Consider the following 18,570-nt stretch of genomic DNA (forward strand, 5'->3'; position numbering starts at 1 on the left):
AGTCATTGTCAAGAACACTAATGCTCTTGCATAGGTCAGTTAGACAACCAACCATACCTTTCACCTCGAGTAGTTTCACAACCGTTCCTACTGGCAATGACAATATGTGCAGCAAAAAATCCACAAAATCCTTGCTTGCCTCAGAGAACAAAACCTTCCTAGCCTTGGTGTCGATAAGGAGCTTCAAACTCACCTTAGTCGTCTCTGCCATTGTTTGATGATAGGGTTTCAAAGTTTGATTTGTGGGTTTAGGTTTAGTTCTACCTTTCCTACGAATGGACATGATTGAAATGGTTTATATAGTGTGCGAGAATGTGATATGTTTGTAACGTTATATTAAGGCTTTGAACATCATCATTAAATCGGAGAATTTCAAGAGCTGATTAACCTAATTGATCTACTTTAAAGAACTAAGTAATAACAGTATATAATTAAATCGGAAAATTAAAGGCTGACTGATAATATACATACGGTTACGGTTACTGCCCCATTGGAAAGTAATCTGAAGAGGCAACGACCAATACCAAGTGTATGTTTCAATAATCAATCAACATCCAATGAATCTAAACCCTTTTATAATATGCATCAATTACTTAATTAATACGGAGTGCTCCGTACTTGTTAAACATGGAATTGAAAAAGACAGAGTCCAATTTATATTTTGTGACAGTGGAATAACAATGGTATGGTTATTCTTGTTGCGTCTCTCATGATAATGGGACTTTGGGAGAGTTCTCCGATCAGTGACTTTCTACCTTAAAATTAAAACTGTATTTTGAAATCCATGTTTGCCTTTAAGTTGTGTCTATGAGGAGCTTCAAACCTACCTGGCTCTTTGTTGCGATATAGGAGTATATAGTATTCTGTCACTTGACGATCATACTTAAATACTCTGTAGTACTTCACTACTTAGTAAATTGGTTGAATCAGAGTAATTAGAGGTTGAGAATATTATAGACTTATAGTGACTGAGTGACAGAATAAGCGCAGCATAAAAAGGAAAATTACAAACACCAAAGATTTGTGATCATATATAATCCAACATACATACTACTATAATCAAAAGAGGGCCAAGCATTCATAATTTCAATTCATACTAATGATTCACCAAACAAGAAATAAAAAACATTAGGAAATAATCCAAAAGGCAAGTTCTTAGGCAACAATAATAACAAAATAGTCCTGCTTCAAGTGACGTCAGTATTGCTAATTGAGGTTGTACAGCTTCTAGGCAATAAGGAAGACAGTGGTGAGCACTGTATTAGTCTCCAAGGAAGCTTTCGGCATAGCTAACCCCTGGAATAAAGTTTAAAACATAACAAAATTAACTCTCAAATTTCAACCTTTTCTACAAAACAAAACAAAACTACAGTTTTAATTTTTCATTACTACCTCGTTATGGCCGACTCGGACCTCTTTCTCCTCCAATGCAGAAACATCCTTAACACGGAACTTAGATATAAGAGTTATACCAGAAATGGTAGACATCGGCGTAACCTGCAAATCATCCATCACCATATAAGTGACTACTCCCTTCACATACCCACCACTTCCATTGCTTGACGACGGTGTACTACTAATACCAGCTGCTGATTCAGCAACATTATCTTTTGGTAACAATAATAATGGAACATCATTAGTCCTTGTCTCTGCCTGCAGCACAGAGTCTCTGTCAAAGTTCGGTTGAAGATAGTCTTCATTTAAACACTCGATGCTCTTGTAAAGCGATCCGAGACAACCAACCATACCACCTTTACCATTCAAGAGCTTAATGACAGTACCAACAGGCAAAGACATAATATGGAACAGAAAATCCACAAAGTCTTTGCCTGCTTCAGCAAACAGAACCTTTTTTTATTTTGTGTCTACTAATAGTTTTAAGCTTACTTTACTCTCATTTTCCATTTCACTCTGGTTAGTCTTATTAACACTTCTCTTTCTTTTTAGTTTTTTCATTTTTAGCAAGGGATGCTATGCTTTCATGTTGATTAAGGTTAGGTGTGAATTTATATATGGATTATTGGTGTATTACAGTAGCAGATGAGTAATTAAACGTTGCATAGCATGCATGCGCAATAGTAGATTTGAGTTCCAATACTTTCCCACCTATAAACTTTAAGTTTTTTTTAGGGAATTTCAATAGCCTGTTTGTATTTGTTTATTTTTTTTTTTAATACTTTCCTAATTTTAAAAAATGCTGTAGTACTTTTTTTTAAGGAAAATGTTATATATAGCCCTTAGGGCTACATATAAGCATTAAATTTATACTTGAAAATCGTAAAAAATTAAGAAATTGTCAAAATATAAACACTAATTCACTAATTCACAGATAGAGTAGATTATTTTCGTTATAGATTATTAGCTCTATACTTCGATAGTGTTTGAAATTGTGGTTATTTTACTAGGTCAAAAGAGTACTAGAAACAAATAAATAAGTGTGTTTGATAAGGTAGTGCTTGGATAATTTCTCTCAATAGTCAATACATATCTTATAACTTTGTTGTTTTTGCATCAAATAATTTGAATTCATTTTACAAGGTACATTAAAACAAGATACATATTATGTGATAGATTGCGGGAAATTCCATGTGGCAAGTGCAAAGGAAGACCCTGTTTTTCGAGGTTATACCGACATGTACAATAATGCATGCCACTTTTATTTGAATAAATGCCATCTAGATCTTCCTTTAGATCCACTTCCTCTAGACGTACTCGGGTGCAAGTCAATACATTCGAGGAATACATTGGTCAAAACAGCTCGAGTTTCCAAGGATGCCTTCAAAATTGCTACCCCCTGCGACCATAATTAATAAATACTTTAGATACTCAATTCATGTTTTAGTACTATGTATTAGGGGTAATGTTATATGTAACTCTAAGGGCTAAATATAAGCATTAAATACACTATTGAAAATTGTATAAATTTAGAAATTCATGACAAAAACACGCGTAAATCAGTGTAATTAGTGTTTATATTTTGATGATTTCTTAACTTTATATGATTTTCAAGTGTTAATTTAATGTTTATATGTAACCATAAGGGCTATGTATGACATTTTCCATGTATTAGTTATAAATAGTTAGATCGTAATTGTAATCAAAATTTGAAGAATATATATGGATGAGTACCTGATTAAGACCAACTCGAACATTCCTCTCGATCAATGAAGAAGCATCCTTGACATGAAACTTTTTCATAAGAGTAACAACAGAAGAGGTAGACATAGGTTTGACTTCCAAATTATCCATCACCATATAAGTCAATACTCCTCCCATCACATATCCAGCACCAGTTTTATTGCATGGTTTTTCAACATCCTCAGAATTAACTGGGGCATCATTATTATTTATGGACAAAGAAGGAACACTAACATTGCTTAGATTTTCAACCTCATCCTCAGAAGCTAGGGCATCATCATGTATGGACAGCAAAGGTACACTAACAGAACCTCTTGGCTTCAACACCGCGTCTCTATCGACATTTTCTTGCAAGTACTCACCATTGAGAGACTCAATACTCGTGTAAAGTTCGCCTAGGCAACCCGCCATGTTTTCCTTTGATTTGATGAGCTTCATAAGGGTACCTAATGGAAGTGACATGACGTTGAAGAGGAAATCTACGAAGTCTTTACCAGCTTCCGCATAAAGAACCTTTGCCTTATCCCCCTCCATGTTTACCAACAGCTTCAAAGGCATTGTTACCTCCATTTCTTCTTTCATTCTTTGCATTCTACCCACATTTAAAATGTATTATTGATTATCTTCTTATACAATGGTCAATTTTTCTTGGTTGACTTTAAGAATGAAAATCCAATATATGTACCAATAGACCCTCAATAAAATTACCTCAAGTCCTCGACCACGTAAAGGAATGCGGAGCTGCAAATTAAGACTTCGTATTGACGTTTTCCCCTTCTATCCCTAGCAATTAAGATCAATGACACAACTTTAATTTTTAGCCTTCAACCCATTAAAAAGATTAAATTTGTTCAACATATAATATTTGAAACAAAAAATCATTACGGAATATAATTTACAATAAAAATATAAACCATTAAAGAAAAACAAATTCACCAACTAATCCCTCAATTTAACAAAAGAAATTCAATTGATTTAATTCACAACATGATATAATAGCTTGCAATATATTTTACACTAAATTAATTAATCATCTGATAAATATAAAAAACAAAATAGAGCACATATATGGTAAAAATGGAATACAGCAAAATCACCAACCAAAACATCAATAAATCAACACGGTAGAAAGAACAATGGAGAGAAGGGTGCAGGTGGTGATTTCGAAGGAAATAAAAAGAAAAAAAGAGAGGAGAAGCCTTCATACCAAATATACGAGCATTGTTTTTGGCTTCTAATTTTTTAAAACAAAATCTTTAAAACTACTTTAAGGGGTTTTAGTCTTTAGATTTCTCCGAAAAAGTTGTAATGATGTTTTTTAAAGCTATTTTGCCACACTGTTTTGTTCTATTTTGAGGAAAAACTTCAACAAAAAAACTAAAAATGACAACGATGCGCTTTGAATGAATGAAAAAAAAAATGACAACCCTTAATTATGCTAGTTAGCATTCACAGTTATCCTGACAATTAGAGCTAATACAAATATGTGATACATGGAAGTCAATTAGAGACAAATTATCTAGACAGTAAAAACACAATGTAGTTGATAAAAATGACTTTGTTTTATTTTTCTTATGAAATACTCATGCATTCATGCTAATCTATTAGCTATAAGTTGTTTTGAAGAATAAACTTATGTTTTAAACTTAATTGCGTAATAAAATTACTATGGAATAATGCTTCTAATAAAAGTATAAAACCACATTAGTGGTTAGTCATACACAATCTTATTTTATTTATTTATTTTTTGACGGGATATACAAAATTAATCATATCAAATTAATAGTCGTCAATAATAAATGTCTTAACGCCGAGTGTAAAATGAAATTTTTCTAATTTGAAATATTATGCTTAGAGCTATTAAAATCTAACTCGATTTGATTATTTTTTATAACAGTTAAATTAATCCCATTTTAAAAAAAAAAAATTCTTTTACATAATCAATTTGTATGACAAATTAAGGGTTTGTTCTCATACATTTATTTTGAGTTCAGTTCAATTTAGCTCTTAATTTCCTTCTCTTGTAAAATATTCATTTCAGATCAGCTCAACTCAGCTGAGCTCAGTTCAGCTCAGTTCAGTTCAGTTCAGTTCAGCTCAGCTCAGTTCAGTTCAGTTCAGTTCAATCTATAAGAACGGGCCCTAATCCTATGTCAATGATTTTATAAAATTACCCAAAATAGTTAGTCACTATACGTTACCGACTATAACATTTTTTTTTTTACAATATGATCTACTATGACCCGACCCGCTAAAAACCCGAAATTGGCTTGAAAAAAACTCGAAAAGTCCGATTACACCCTTAGACCTTAGTTGATGGTCATTAGTAAACACATGCAGAGAAGTGGGTTATGTAACTCGCACACCAAATTGGCCAAATGTATAAACCCACCGAATAGGCCCAATTGAAAGTCCAATACCCTAATTAAACCCTAGCTTCGTCTCCTCTTAAACTTTCAGCCCCCTGCCTCTTCCCCCTTTCCCTTCCCCTGCAATCTCAAGCTCAACCGCCAGAAAAACTCAAAAATGGTGAAGGGTCGTCAAGGCGAGCGCGTCAGGCTCTATGTCCGCGGATCAATCCTCGGCTACAAGAGGTAATTACCCAGATTTCTCTCTTCAAATCTTCAACTGGGTATTGTTTGATTTTCTCAAATCATGAAAATTTGATCTGGGTTTTGATTGTTGTGTTCTGTAATTAGGTCAAAGTCGAACCAGTACCCAAACACTTCTTTGGTTCAGATTGAAGGAGTTAATACTCAAGAAGAAGTAGCCTGGTATTTGGGTAAGAGATTGGCTTACATTTACAAGGCTGAGACTAAGAAGAATGGGTCCCACTATCGTTGCATTTGGGGCAAGGTTTGCAGACCTCATGGTAACAGTGGTGTTGTTCGTGCTAAGTTCACCTCCAATCTTCCTCCTAAATCCATGGTAAATCAATTTTTATTTGTTTTCTTTGTTTTTTGATTCAAAGTTTTTTGAAAAGTTGATTTTTTTTTTTTTTTTTTTTTTTTGCTGATTTAGTTGTTTATATTGTTGTTGCAGGGTGACAAGATTAGGGTTATGATGTACCCCAGCAATATCTAAGGTATTTTTTACTGTTAGTTTCATTTATAGTTTATGATATTGCAGCTTTATCCATTTTGATTGTAAATTATATTGGCATAGTATAATGATATTGAATATACAGTTCTATGTATGCTATGTGAATGAAATTTTAGCCCATTCATTTGAAAGCATGTAGTTGGATATGCTCTGTGACTAATGTGATGATCAGGGGGTAATCATTAGCAAATTGTTTAGGGTAATGTAGTGTATATGTTGTTGATTCTTATCGCTTTGTTGTGATACGCAATAGCAGAAGGTTTCAGGTAGAAGTACAGTAGTGCCAATTTTGCTTAAATCTATTGGTGTTTCATTGGAGCTTGGAGAGATGAGTGCATCTGTGCATATCAGGATTGAAACTATTAAAGACTGATCATGTGCTAAGACACATTAGGTCCTTCCGTACTTGGGAATATAAATGTACCATTTGATCCTGTTTTAAATACACTGAGACGTCATTATAGTCTAGTAGAAAACCTGGTATTTTAGTTTAGGACTTAGGAGCTTAATATGTATATGTAACTAGGCTCTAAGTCATGGGAGCGTCCTGAATTAAAATTACTGAATGTTGATCAAATATTATATAAATTTTAGTTTAATGGATTAGTGAGCTGTTTAGATCTAATGAAATTGTTGTTTAAAGTTGTAACTTCAGACATTCCTAAGTCCTAAGGCAGGATAGTTGTAACAAAGATTGTAGTGATTATCTATAATTGAGTTGTTGAAGAGGGTAGTTTATCAGTGTGATTATGTTCCAAGTTGTTATATCGCCCTAGCACTAACTTGACAATTGTTATAAACCATTGTTCATTGATTTAAAAGCCAAAGAGCTCTCCAAATACACTTCCACAAACCAGTGAACCACAACCAGTGAAGACATTTTGTAGTGTCAAGTAGAAATAGATAGAGGTGATTTCTGAAATGCTGTTGTTCGAGTTAGAAATCAAACTTTCTTGGGTCAAGAATAATTTTATTTACTATAGTGATTAGTGAGTTTGGCTTGTTTTATTTAGTGCTGTGATAAGCCTCTTGGCTGTTTAGAGGATGATCGTTTTTGAAACCCTGGCTCACTTTCTACTGCTATTCGTGTTTGCCTTTTAAGTTTCCTATCATTCTTGATCTGTGCCCTACTGGATTCTTTTATTCCTTTACTTTCGAATTTATTAGTTTTCTCCATTAATATGATTATCCAGTTGTATACTTGTATTATTTATATGCAGATGAACCTATTATAGAGTGGTACCCTGTATGATTTTTTGGTAGATTCTTGCATTTTGGAGTTTCTGTTTATAAACATAACAAGATTTGTTGGCTAATTACTTGATAAACAATTGTCTTGCAGAAATTAGCAATGAGAAGAGATGGTGAAGTGCAGAATTGTTGGAGGATAGCTATTCTATTGAATTCCAAGAAGGGCCATTTTCTTGACATTTCTAACTTGTATGTTATGTGGTCATCATTTTTGCACTAGGATGTATTGAAGATTTACCTGTTTCTGACATCTGAAATTTTGGGTCTAAATTGATATGTTTAGTATATTACTGCTGATATTTATGATCGCTTGCTTCATGGTTCATGATTGTTCATTTTGTTATGATCTACATAGTCTCTCCAATACTTGCTGCTTTATGTGCTACAACTACTGGTTTTGGTAGATAACTGCTAATTCGTAGGCTGGGTGTAGCAATTGAGTAGAACTTTAAAGCACTCGTCTAGAGCTGTAAAAAGCAAGTCTGTTAAGAGAATTTTTCCACCCAAGACATGAACCAATATCTGATGATTCTGATCTTCATGATTATATTTACTTGGCATGACTCAAATGCTAGAATGACCTAAGTCAACCTGTGTGCCCAATTTTGTTGACTCGTCTAACTGAGAAATTAGAGTCAGCGCAAGTTTCTATGTGGTAGAAAATGGTCATTGATCATTCAGTATCCCTTGTAAGTTGTATACGGAGTACTTCTATGGCTGTAAGCTTTGTAATTATTGGGCTTGCATCTTCCAGTTCATAGGTTAATTCTGTGGAAATTACCTAGTGTTTTAATGTCAAGATTTGTGTTTCATGTCAAATGAAACTAGCTTGTCTACAGGGTGCTGATTGTGTTCCAATGACACTATCATTGGTACCATGCCATTTGAGTCGTGCTATGTCAAGCAGATTTTGGTTGTAAAACAGAAAATGCGCAAGACTAAGTAACTTAGTATAGTATATAAAAACTCTGATTTTAACACAATTAAACGCACTTCTCAGTATAAGAAAGAGTAATTGAAATCATGGTCTCACAAATACATGAAATAAACTTGGGAGTAAGGTAACAACTCCTTATGTCACTTTAAAAAGCTAAGTTGATGCAACTATTGTTACTTGTGAGCAATGATCTTGTATTCTTCTATCCCTTTTTTGTTTGCCTTATACTCTACTTGGAGTCTTAGAGTGCTCCTTTGAGATTTGTTTTATTGACTTATATATAGCTAGAAATTTCAGTACTCGCACTTGTTCTTTCTTTCCCTCTCCTCATTAACCTTACTTGTAGCCCCATGTGCACAATTGTCTCACTTCTGAATTTTGCTCCATGGAATGGAGCAATAGAAAAGGATCAGAGGGAGTATATACTTGGTACAAATCGTGTGACTGTGTGAGCATGCCTACCCAGTCGATAGTCCAGTATAAGGTGCATGTATGTTATGACTTATGAGTATGATGTTTGCACAATTTATGTCAATAAATAATGGCATGTTCACATCATTATTTTTCTTCTAAATTTAAAAATTCCAAGGACTACATGAAAACTTACCTAGATGACATTGTTAAATTATAATTACACATTTTTACAAAAAAGAAAATAAATAAATTATAATTAAACATGAACCGAAAGTAAAAGAAAACGTATATGATTCATGATGTGCATGTGTTCCTTGTATCGGATTTCTGTTTGTTCTTGATTTATTTAAGAAGGGTCAAGTTGCGTCCTTCCAATTATTTTATATTCGTAGTACCTGTACTAATTACACCCTTGGGAATTTGGCCTTTCAAAAAGGCTATATACGAGTACAAATTATTGTTATGTTTGAAAGTTAGTTAATGGGTATCTTTCGTGACAAAGAATATAGAAAAGATGGTTAGGTAAATGGTTATTTTATTAGGTTTAAGTAGTTAGATTAATAGGGGGAAATATAGCAAATTAGCACCAAGACTTTAACTCTATGTTCAAATTACCCCCTTAACTTTTAATTATAGCAAATAGACCCCAAAACTTAACATATCGTGCAACGTACATCTGAGCATCATTATTTAACAATAAATTCATCAAAACATGCTAATTTTTTGTATTAATAATAAGCATTAAGAGTATTATACATGCGTTATATTTCTTACCATTTCAATTAAATGTGAGCAATTGAAGAGATTAATCAAGTATGATGGTTTGCTAAATTCCGTTAATTTTTTCGCCCTTTGTCATATTTCAGTGTTGATAATTTCTATATTTTATAGTATGTATTTAATATATATGATAATGTATATGCACAATATTTTGGATGTAATTATTTTTTTTTTTAACTTTTTTTTGTCTTTTATTGGAGTATATTTTATGAAATTTATATATTTTAATGTGATTTTGCTGATTTGCTCAAATTTGATGTATAAGTTTTGATTGCACAATTATATTAAGTTGTGGGGTTAATTTGCTACAAGTAAAAGTTATGGGGTTACTTTACACCTGCAATAAAAGTGTTGGGGCTAATTTGCTACTACACCCGATTAATAGGTTATTCTACCTTTGTTTTAAGTTTCATGATACGGTTATTATTTAAATGTTTTTACCGTTTACCAAATAAATTAAATTTCAGTTCAATTCAGTTCAGCTCACTTTAGTTCAGTTCAGTTCCTAATTTCCTTCTATTATAAAACATTCAGTTCAGCTCAGATCAATTCAATTCAGTCAATGAGAACAGGTCCTTAATCACAAAGTAGAAATAAAAGCAGCCATAAAAATAAAATTAATACAAAGTACTTCGCTAGGAACTTATAGTGGCATGCCTGGAAAATCATTGCTTAAGAAACTACTGTAGTTAATTTTATGAAGTATTATGGTTATGTACTTCTTAAAATTCTTTCAAAAAAAAAAAAAAAAGAAAAGAAAAAGAAAAATGTACTTCTTAAAATTTCTGTTTATTTTACAAGAATCTCTTGTGTGCTTTCTTTTTTTTTTTTTTTTTTTTTTAAAAAAAAAAAAAAAACTATAATTATGTGCTTATCTTGAATCAAAATATCTAGGATAGTTTACCATATTTCTTAATCATACACTTAAACAATTGATTAATTTATCATAAAGATCTCCTTGAATTGTTCGAAACTGATTTCACTCTTTGTGGTATATCCATATATGTAAACTTGTAAAGTATGACATTGAGTGGATCATCATCTTCAATCACATGACATTTGCAAACAATAAGGTAAATTATCACTAAAGCAAAAATTAAGTTGTAAATCCACATGGTAGTAGACCCATAAATTGTTAGTGGGAGAATAGTAGAAAACTTAATAAATTAAAGCGACTACTTTTTTAGTCATGGTACGAATTTAAATAAGACCCCAAAAATTGTTAATTTTCCACATTTGTTTGGTCCTCCCTAGGGTTGGGTGAGTCACTCAAATAATGTTGAGAATTAAAATAATAAATGAATGATGAGATTATTACCTTTACATTTTTTAAATGAGCTGGAGTATAATATTATCTCCAATATAAAGACATATATTAGACCATATGTTGACATGTCTTAGCTATTAAAGTTCAATATTTTAGATATAGTCGAATTATATTTGGTAGATCATGGTGGATTGGTGGAAGTTCATTCATTCTTATTGTGCACACAGCACACCTAATAAATAAAAAAGTAATCAATGAGAATTATTGCAAAGTGTTTATTTCTAAAATATTATTGAAAAATTGTTATTTTATTGGGTTAGTTATTGAAATTTAAAATAAGTGGATGCCGATATGTATGTATTTTGTATGATTAATTTATACTACCTCCGATTTAAATTACTCGCAATTTAAGAATATTTTATATCTCACAAAAAATACTCCAAAGTTGCGAGTAATTTGGACCAGAGGTAGTACAATTTTCATGAATAAATAATATAATTAATTTATCAATTGGTTGGCAAGTTAAGATCAACCATTTAGTTGAATTTTATATAAGCATATAATTTTGTATTTTTATCCTTATAAGTTAATTATGTATCATTGGAGAGGGTTAGAAGATGATTTTCAAACAATCAAATGCTAATACTCTTTAAATTTCTTCCCTTACCCAAATGCTGGATTGCGTTTATCCATCCATTACTCATCTCACTCATTTGCTTCTAACACCCACCAAATTCAAGTATGCAACACCAAATCAAGTATTGTAATTTAGAATATTGATCAACACAATTGTTTGATAATTTAACACACATTTTAAAAAGTGAAATTAGCACCAACTCTAAAGTCTTACAAAATTTACAAATTACTATAATCTCAATTCCATTTCTCATTTTACTTTTGTCCTATCATATTTGTGTTGATTTGGGTATGATTTTTGCATTTATACTCCTATTCTACGCAAAAAGACACATTTAAAGCCTACTTACCCTACTTTAAATTACCAATCTTCCTTTACCACAGTGGTGAATCACATGTGAAAATATAAAATCCGTAGTACAAGTAGTTATATTCAAAGACATTGTTAAATATACAAGGGTGAAGCAAGTATGTGCCAATTTTTTTTTAACAATTTTATCTCTATATTTCCATGTCTATCTTCGATTTTATAACTTGATTTAAACAAACGTGGGACACAATATCCACAAAATTGGCCCCATTTCACACCCTTAAATCGTTAGAGAACACAAACTAAACTTCACTGTTTTCAAATTTATAAATTTTCAATTTTCATCACCAATAAATTTCCATAAATTAAAGGTAGAGTAATTGAGTAAAGGACAAATAAAATAAGCAAAAATTAGAAACAGAAAACGACTCTACACTACAAAAAATATTTTCCCTTTTTTTTTATTCTCTTTAATAAAATTAGAAACGACCGACGACTCACCCATCATCCGCCATTGCCAATATCTTCAATCTCTCTCCTCTTTTTCTCTCTACAAACACACAATCAACGCGTTTTCACCTTCGAACTTTCTCTCTCCTCCCTCACCTTCTTCTCACATTCCCATTTCACTATCCCTAAAACTCGTCGTCTTCTTCAACCTACGACAATCCAAATCCTCCATTTTCAATTTCTTCAACTTTCTCTCTCCTCAGATTTTCGACTTGATTGATTGGTTGATTAATGTGATTCGTACAATTACAGCAATCAAACCTCTTTGCTGTTCGATTCACTTTTCGAATTTTCGATTCCCTCAAAAATGTCAGATCTCTAGCAAAAATTGAAGATCCACAAACAATTTCTAGGGTTTTGAATTTGTTCGTCGTTTTTCCGGGCCTTAATTAACCAATAATACGAGGTATCTGAAATTCAGAAGAAATTTAAGATGAAAACGACGAGCAGATTCTTCACAATAGGGCTGGTAACAGCATGGTATTCATCAAATATTGGGGTATTATTGCTGAACAAGTATTTGTTAAGCAATTACGGGTTTAAGTACCCGATCTTCCTTACTATGTGTCATATGACTGCTTGTTCATTGCTGAGCTACATTGCTATAGCTTGGATGAAGATGGTGCCAATGCAAACAATCCGATCTCGAGTTCAATTCTTTAAGATCGCTGCTCTTAGTCTTATTTTCTGTGCTTCTGTTGTTAGTGGCAATATTTCATTGAAATATCTTCCTGTTTCATTTAATCAAGCAATTGGTGCAACTACGCCTTTCTTCACTGCTGTTTTTGCTTATCTTATGACATTTAAGAGGGAGGCTTGGCTTACTTATGCTACCCTTGTTCCTGTTGTTACTGGAGTTATTATTGCTAGTGGGGTAATTTCTTTTTTCTTTATTTCAACTTCAATTTCATTTTATTGCAAATTATTGTTGATTTGTCCTGTAAAGATTGCGGCTTTAGGTTATTTGTGAATTTTGGAAATTACATTAATTTGTCAATGAATAACTAAATTGGATGTGTTAGGCTGATTTTCCTTTCATGTCTGGAGGAAGTTAATGTATTTGCTTAGGGGTGCTTTTTGTTTTGTTTTAAATTGAATATTATAAATTGGATTTGGGAGGTTGAAGTAGGCATTAGCTGTAGCTTTACTGATTTATTGGTAAATTTGCTAAAATTTGTGAGGTATTAAGTGACATATAGATTAATACAGTAGATGTTAGCTGTTTGATTTGATCTGATTGGGTTTCGAAAGCAATTTTTGGGTATTGGGTTGCCTTTCAATGTTTAGATGTTCTGATTGCTGTTTATAGATGATGCTGTTGATTTTAGTAGTGGTTGATGTTTTTTTGGTTGCTTGGGACTATTGTAGAGTGAACCGAGTTTCCACCTTTTCGGATTTTTAATGTGCGTTGCTGCAACTGCTGCCAGAGCTCTTAAGTCAGTGGTTCAGGGAATTTTGCTGTCATCTGAAGGGTAATGAGCATATCCTTTTCATTGTTTTGTAGTTTATATATTCTCATTATAGTTGATGAGTTGCTCATTTGCTCCACATTTTTCATTGTATGTTTTGTTCCTTGGAGACTAATTATAATCTATTATGCTTGCTTAGGGAGAAGCTCAATTCTATGAACCTCCTCCTTTATATGGCTCCCATAGCTGTTGTTTTCCTTCTCCCTGCAACACTGTTCATGGAAGAAAATGTGGTTGGTATTACACTGGCACTTGCTAGGGAAGATGTCAGGATTGTCTGGTACCTATTGTTCAATTCTTCTCTGGCATACTTTGTGAATCTGACCAACTTCCTGGTCACTAAACATACCAGTGCTTTGACTCTCCAGGTATGCAAATGAGATTTTTACTACCATTGTTTGGTGGGAATGTTGTATCGTGTGATTGCATGTTGCTACGATATGATTCCTTGTGTTGTTACTGGTTCGTGAACTTGTTTTGTTTCTTGACGAAGATTCTTTCATGTGTAGTTTGGTTAAATACCCCATTTTCTCTTTCTGAGAACCAATCCTTGAGATCTGAACCTATAGCATCTAAACATAGATTATGAGCCTGTATTTTTTTTTACCATGCCCCTTCATGCATGCATGTGTTTTAACATACCTGAGCTGCACGCAAAGTGGGTGTCTGATTTGCAGTTATGTTAAGTAAATAATAGTTTGGGACAGTATTAAATTATTTTCATCTACCGATGATTAGAAAACTTACGTAGCTTGTTAGATTTGAGATTGAACATTGTTGGAGGTGCAAGCCTACTATAGTAGACGTATAGGTGCTATTGTGATAGTTATAAATGCATGGATAATATTGAATCAATAAGTTTGCATTTAGGAAATCTCTTGTTGTACGTTATTGATAATCTCACTGCAACCACACCAATTTAATTCTTGCATGTTTACTAATGTATCGGTTGGTCAAGATTGAAAACAAATGTTTTAACGGGTAAGAGTAGAATATTTGCACTCCATTAATCCTTTTCATTTAGCAGTTGACAAAGTTGTTTCTGTGCATAATATCTAATTTTGGAGCTTCGTTGTTTGATATTTTATTTAGAACATGCAATTTAGCTCGAGACCTTGAGTTGGTCTTATTGTTGGACTATTCATTGGGTCCCATACTCAACTCATCCTGAAGTCATTTTTGAGATGATGTTGATGAAAATGATCTGAATGAGGCATTTACCTGTTTGAATTTCAATTTTATCAAGTCACCTATAGCCAGTCTCACTAGAGTCCAACCAAACTCCCCCCCCTAACAATCCCCTACTACTCGTCCTTTTCATTTCTCATCTCTAATAGAAGTTCATAAGAGAGGCTGAGAGGGAGATATTACGGAATAGAGGCAGTATACAAACTACAAAGATGCTTGGCTGAATTTCCTAGTGATCTTTTGTAGCTTTTATTATGCTCTTGAAAATGAGAGAGGTAACTTGTGTTGCCATTCTTCTTATTACTGTCACGTAGTAGTTAAATTAGGTAATAATTTATTCTAAATTCTAACTTAAATGTTATATACTAGTGCATTTTACAAATCTACTTGTGTGAATTCTGGATCATTGCAGCTGTGGTTTGTTCATGTTATTTGTGAATCTTTCCCTTTTTCTTCCATTTAGGCTCTTCTTTTGTTTTAAATCATGTTGTTAGCAAATAATGGGTTATTTCATCATTAGATGAAATGAAGGCGTTAACCTTGACCCTAAAGTCAATTCCTTTCTGTTTTGTAAGTGGATGTATATGAGGCTCCTTTGGTAGATATAGTTATTGGAGCTTGGAAGTGGGTGGAGGAGCGAAAAAAATATTTTCATGGCATATTACAAGTTACTGATCTTGATTTGCTCACGGAATGGATATATGGCTCATGAGAAAGTGTTTGGTGATCACATTACAATTTTGTATTGTGGTGAATATCTATTGTCGTGTTTGTCTGCTGTTTGCATCCATGTAAACCAGTATAACGTTGGCCGATCATTCATTGCCTCGTTGGTGATTGTTGTGTTTGGATGTCACTTATTCTGCACTTATATTCTGTGTTGGAAGTAGAAAGCTTTTCTAACCTCTAAAATACCTTGTCATCCATAAAACATCTCCTTTTAAAATGTATGAATGTCTTTAGTTAGCTTAGATTCAGTATCTCATAACTTCATAAGCTTCTGTTGTGTTAATCCACGGTTATGTTTCTAGTTTGGTTTTTTTATTCCTTCAAGGCGGGTATTTGCAGTTTTGCGCTTAAAATCAATCTTCAGCCTTTTAATCAATTAACCCTAAGCCTCCAATATGATTGATTTTGACTGTTTATGTCTATGTTTATTGTACCATTACAGTTCAATAATAAAATTTTATTTATTATGCCAGGTCCTTGGAAATGCAAAGGGAGCAGTTGCTGTTGTAGTCTCAATTTTGATCTTTAAAAACCCTGTCTCAATTACCGGGATGCTTGGTTACTCCCTCACTGTCCTTGGGGTCATTCTTTATAGTGAAGCAAAGAAAAGAAGCAAATGAACGAGCTGAGATAAATGATAGGACATAGTTTTGCTCTTATTATTCCTACCTCTGGGGAACATAATTGACATCACGAAGCAAAGGGTTGACAATACACTTGAAATTGGAGCCAAAGGTTCAGCTTTTGTATTTCAGATTCTCCCCTGTAAGTCTATGGGGATGGGTTTTTGCTTGTAATATCAACACAACAGATGAGTTAGTCAACTAAATATGTAGGGGTTAAAAAGAAAAAGGAAATTTAAAGGCAATAAGCAACTGCTGTTTCTTTATTCTTGCTTATATTGGATTCTGAGGGGGGGAATATTTTGTATTCTTTTAGCAAAAAGCTGTAGAATTGCATTCTCTATACAGTCTGTCCTTGACAGTTCAAAATTGAGTAATTAATGAAATACATTCATCGGTTAAATTTTCTTAAAAGTTGCTGGTATATCTGCTAGTAAGGTGTGATTCTATCAAGAATATACTCATTGTACAAGTTTCTTTATCCAGATCTCCAGGTTTCGTATGTCTGATCATCAGGATATTTGTCTGCCTGCCTTTTCACTTGTGTTTTGGTCCATGATTATTGGCACTTCCATCGCTTGTTTTGGTTCAGATGTAAATTCCATGCAATAACGAAGGACACACTATTTTAATAAGGCAAGAAACAATTTGCTGCTTCACAAGTTTTCAACAAGAAAGCTGACAGTTTATATTCAATCTAATCAATTATCATCCAGGTATTCGGACTGTTATTCGGAAATTTTCTGCATGCGAACTTCAGAAGGTTCCGCGACAGTGGGTTGCTCGGCTCAATGGTTAGCGATGAAAGCTCGTCGTCGTGATTTCCTTTTATGGTCCTTTTAGTTTGTTGTTTGTTTTGTTTATCTGTCCCTTCGTTGTTAGCTCTTGTCCAAAAAAAAAAGGAAAATTTGTCAAGAATAAGCCAACCTTTGTCCGGTTCGCTCAAAATAAGTCAACCTTTCAATTAACCCAAAATAATCCAACCTTTATAGGGTATCCACTTTAAATGAGTCAAATGACATGCAACCGGTTATTAACTGGTTATTAATGTTAATTGTGACACGTGTCAGAATGTGGTTCGTCATTTTTCTAATAATTATTAATTAAGAATTATTATATGATTAATTATTAAAAAAATCTATTAATTACAAAAAAAAAAAAAAAAACCCAACCCAACCCCCCTTACCCTCCCCTGCCAGGCCGCCGGTGGCCGGCAACCACAAAATTCCCCGACGCCGACACCGACACCGACGGCCTCTCCCCCACCCACGACGCTCCCACCCAACCCCTTCCCCTTTCCTCATTCCTTTCCCCTTTCCTCATTCCTTTCCCTACCCCGACACGGCACCACTCCCCTTCACCCCCTGCCGGAAACGACCCCCCTCCCCCGTCCCCTGCCGAAGTCGACCCCTCCCTCCCCTTCCCCACCCGTCAGTCCACCCCCCAAACCCTTAAACCCACCCTAACGAAATCCTAACAAAATCAGAATCGGGGTTTAAGTGTTTTGGGGTGTCGATTGACGGTGGGAAAGGGGAGGGAGGGGTCGACTCCGGCAGTGGGTCGGGGTGGGAAAGGGGAACGAGAAGAAGTGGGGGTTGGGTGGGGGGGCATCGTGGGCGGCAGTCTGGCAGGGGAGGGGGGTTGGGGTTTTTTTCCTTTTTTTTTTTTTTTTTTTTGAAATTTATAATTATTAGATTTTTTTATAATTAATCATATGATAATTCCTAATTAACTATTATTAGAAAAATGACAAATCACATTCTGACACGTGTCACAATTAACCTTAATAACTGATTACAACAAGTTTTGACTCATTTAAAGTGGACACCCTATAAAGGTTGGATTATTCTGAGTTAATCGAAAGGTTGACTTATTTTAAGCGAATCGGGCAAAGGTTGGCTTATTCTTGACAAAAAAAAAAAAAAAAAAAAAAAAAAAAAATCATCCAGGTAGGAAATGTTTCGATTTTATAAATAAACGGAGAAGATAGTTTACGTTCTAAGTATAGCTATCAAAAGTTGACCCGACCCGAAATACCGACTCAAACCCGATTATTAACCGACCCATTTGAACAATAAAAAATGGTGGCCCAAACCCGACCTGAAACCAACCCTAGACCCGAGTTGACCCGGGTATGTGAGACCCGAAGCCGAACATGAACTGACCTGGAGATGACCCGACCCGAATGTAACCCGTAAATTATTGACCTGAACCGA

The 18,570-nt window shown here is 33.9% G+C and overlaps 2 protein-coding genes across 2 annotated transcripts; one reads left to right on the forward strand and one right to left on the reverse strand.

Annotated features, from left to right (window-relative positions):
- Window positions 1–1,227: 1,227 nt before the first annotated feature.
- LOC145555500 (uncharacterized) lies at window positions 1,228–3,708 on the reverse strand. Its single transcript, XM_081617236.1, has 4 exons — window positions 3,130–3,708; window positions 2,744–2,794; window positions 1,393–1,848; window positions 1,228–1,296 (listed from the first exon to the last, which is right to left on the reverse strand). Exons 1-4 carry the CDS (start codon window positions 3,706–3,708, stop codon window positions 1,228–1,230), a joined length of 1,155 nt encoding a protein of 384 aa, XP_081473362.1.
- Window positions 3,709–5,574: 1,866 nt separating this feature from the next.
- Window positions 5,575–16,768, forward strand: LOC145555501 (putative sugar phosphate/phosphate translocator At3g11320). Its single transcript, XM_081617237.1, has 11 exons — window positions 5,575–5,732; window positions 5,838–6,066; window positions 6,181–6,217; window positions 7,461–7,486; window positions 7,583–7,680; window positions 8,775–8,874; window positions 12,598–12,654; window positions 12,746–13,219; window positions 13,714–13,817; window positions 13,954–14,182; window positions 16,205–16,768. The coding sequence occupies exons 1-11, from the start codon at window positions 5,665–5,667 to the stop codon at window positions 16,349–16,351; spliced, it is 1,569 nt and encodes a 522-aa protein (XP_081473363.1). The 5' UTR covers window positions 5,575–5,664; the 3' UTR covers window positions 16,352–16,768.
- Window positions 16,769–18,570: the final 1,802 nt, after the last annotated feature.

This window comes from Chenopodium album, chromosome 8, assembly GCF_948465745.1.
Source record: "Chenopodium album chromosome 8, dcCheAlbu1.1, whole genome shotgun sequence".
Lineage (NCBI taxonomy): Eukaryota > Viridiplantae > Streptophyta > Magnoliopsida > Caryophyllales > Amaranthaceae > Chenopodium > Chenopodium album.

What these genes read in the sequence shown, in the direction of transcription:
- LOC145555500 (XM_081617236.1), bottom strand. Translation starts at nt 3,708, where the DNA reads ATGGAGGTAACAATGCCTTTGAAGCTGTTGGTAAACATGGAGGGGGAT. An exon ending in TTCGAGTTGGTCTTAATCAG is followed by an intron (nt 2,795 to 3,129) that starts GTACTCATCCAT and finishes TTATGGTCGCAG; the next exon opens with GGGGTAGCAATTTTGAAGGC. An exon ending in TCCGAGTCGGCCATAACGAG is followed by an intron (nt 1,297 to 1,392) that starts GTAGTAATGAAA and finishes ACTTTATTCCAG; the next exon opens with GGGTTAGCTATGCCGAAAGC.
- LOC145555501 (XM_081617237.1), top strand. Translation starts at nt 5,665, where the DNA reads ATGGTGAAGGGTCGTCAAGGCGAGCGCGTCAGGCTCTATGTCCGCGGA. An exon ending in TTGGTACAAATCGTGTGACT is followed by an intron (nt 8,875 to 12,597) that starts GTGTGAGCATGC and finishes GTACAATTACAG; the next exon opens with CAATCAAACCTCTTTGCTGT. An exon ending in ATTTTGCTGTCATCTGAAGG is followed by an intron (nt 13,818 to 13,953) that starts GTAATGAGCATA and finishes ATGCTTGCTTAG; the next exon opens with GGAGAAGCTCAATTCTATGA.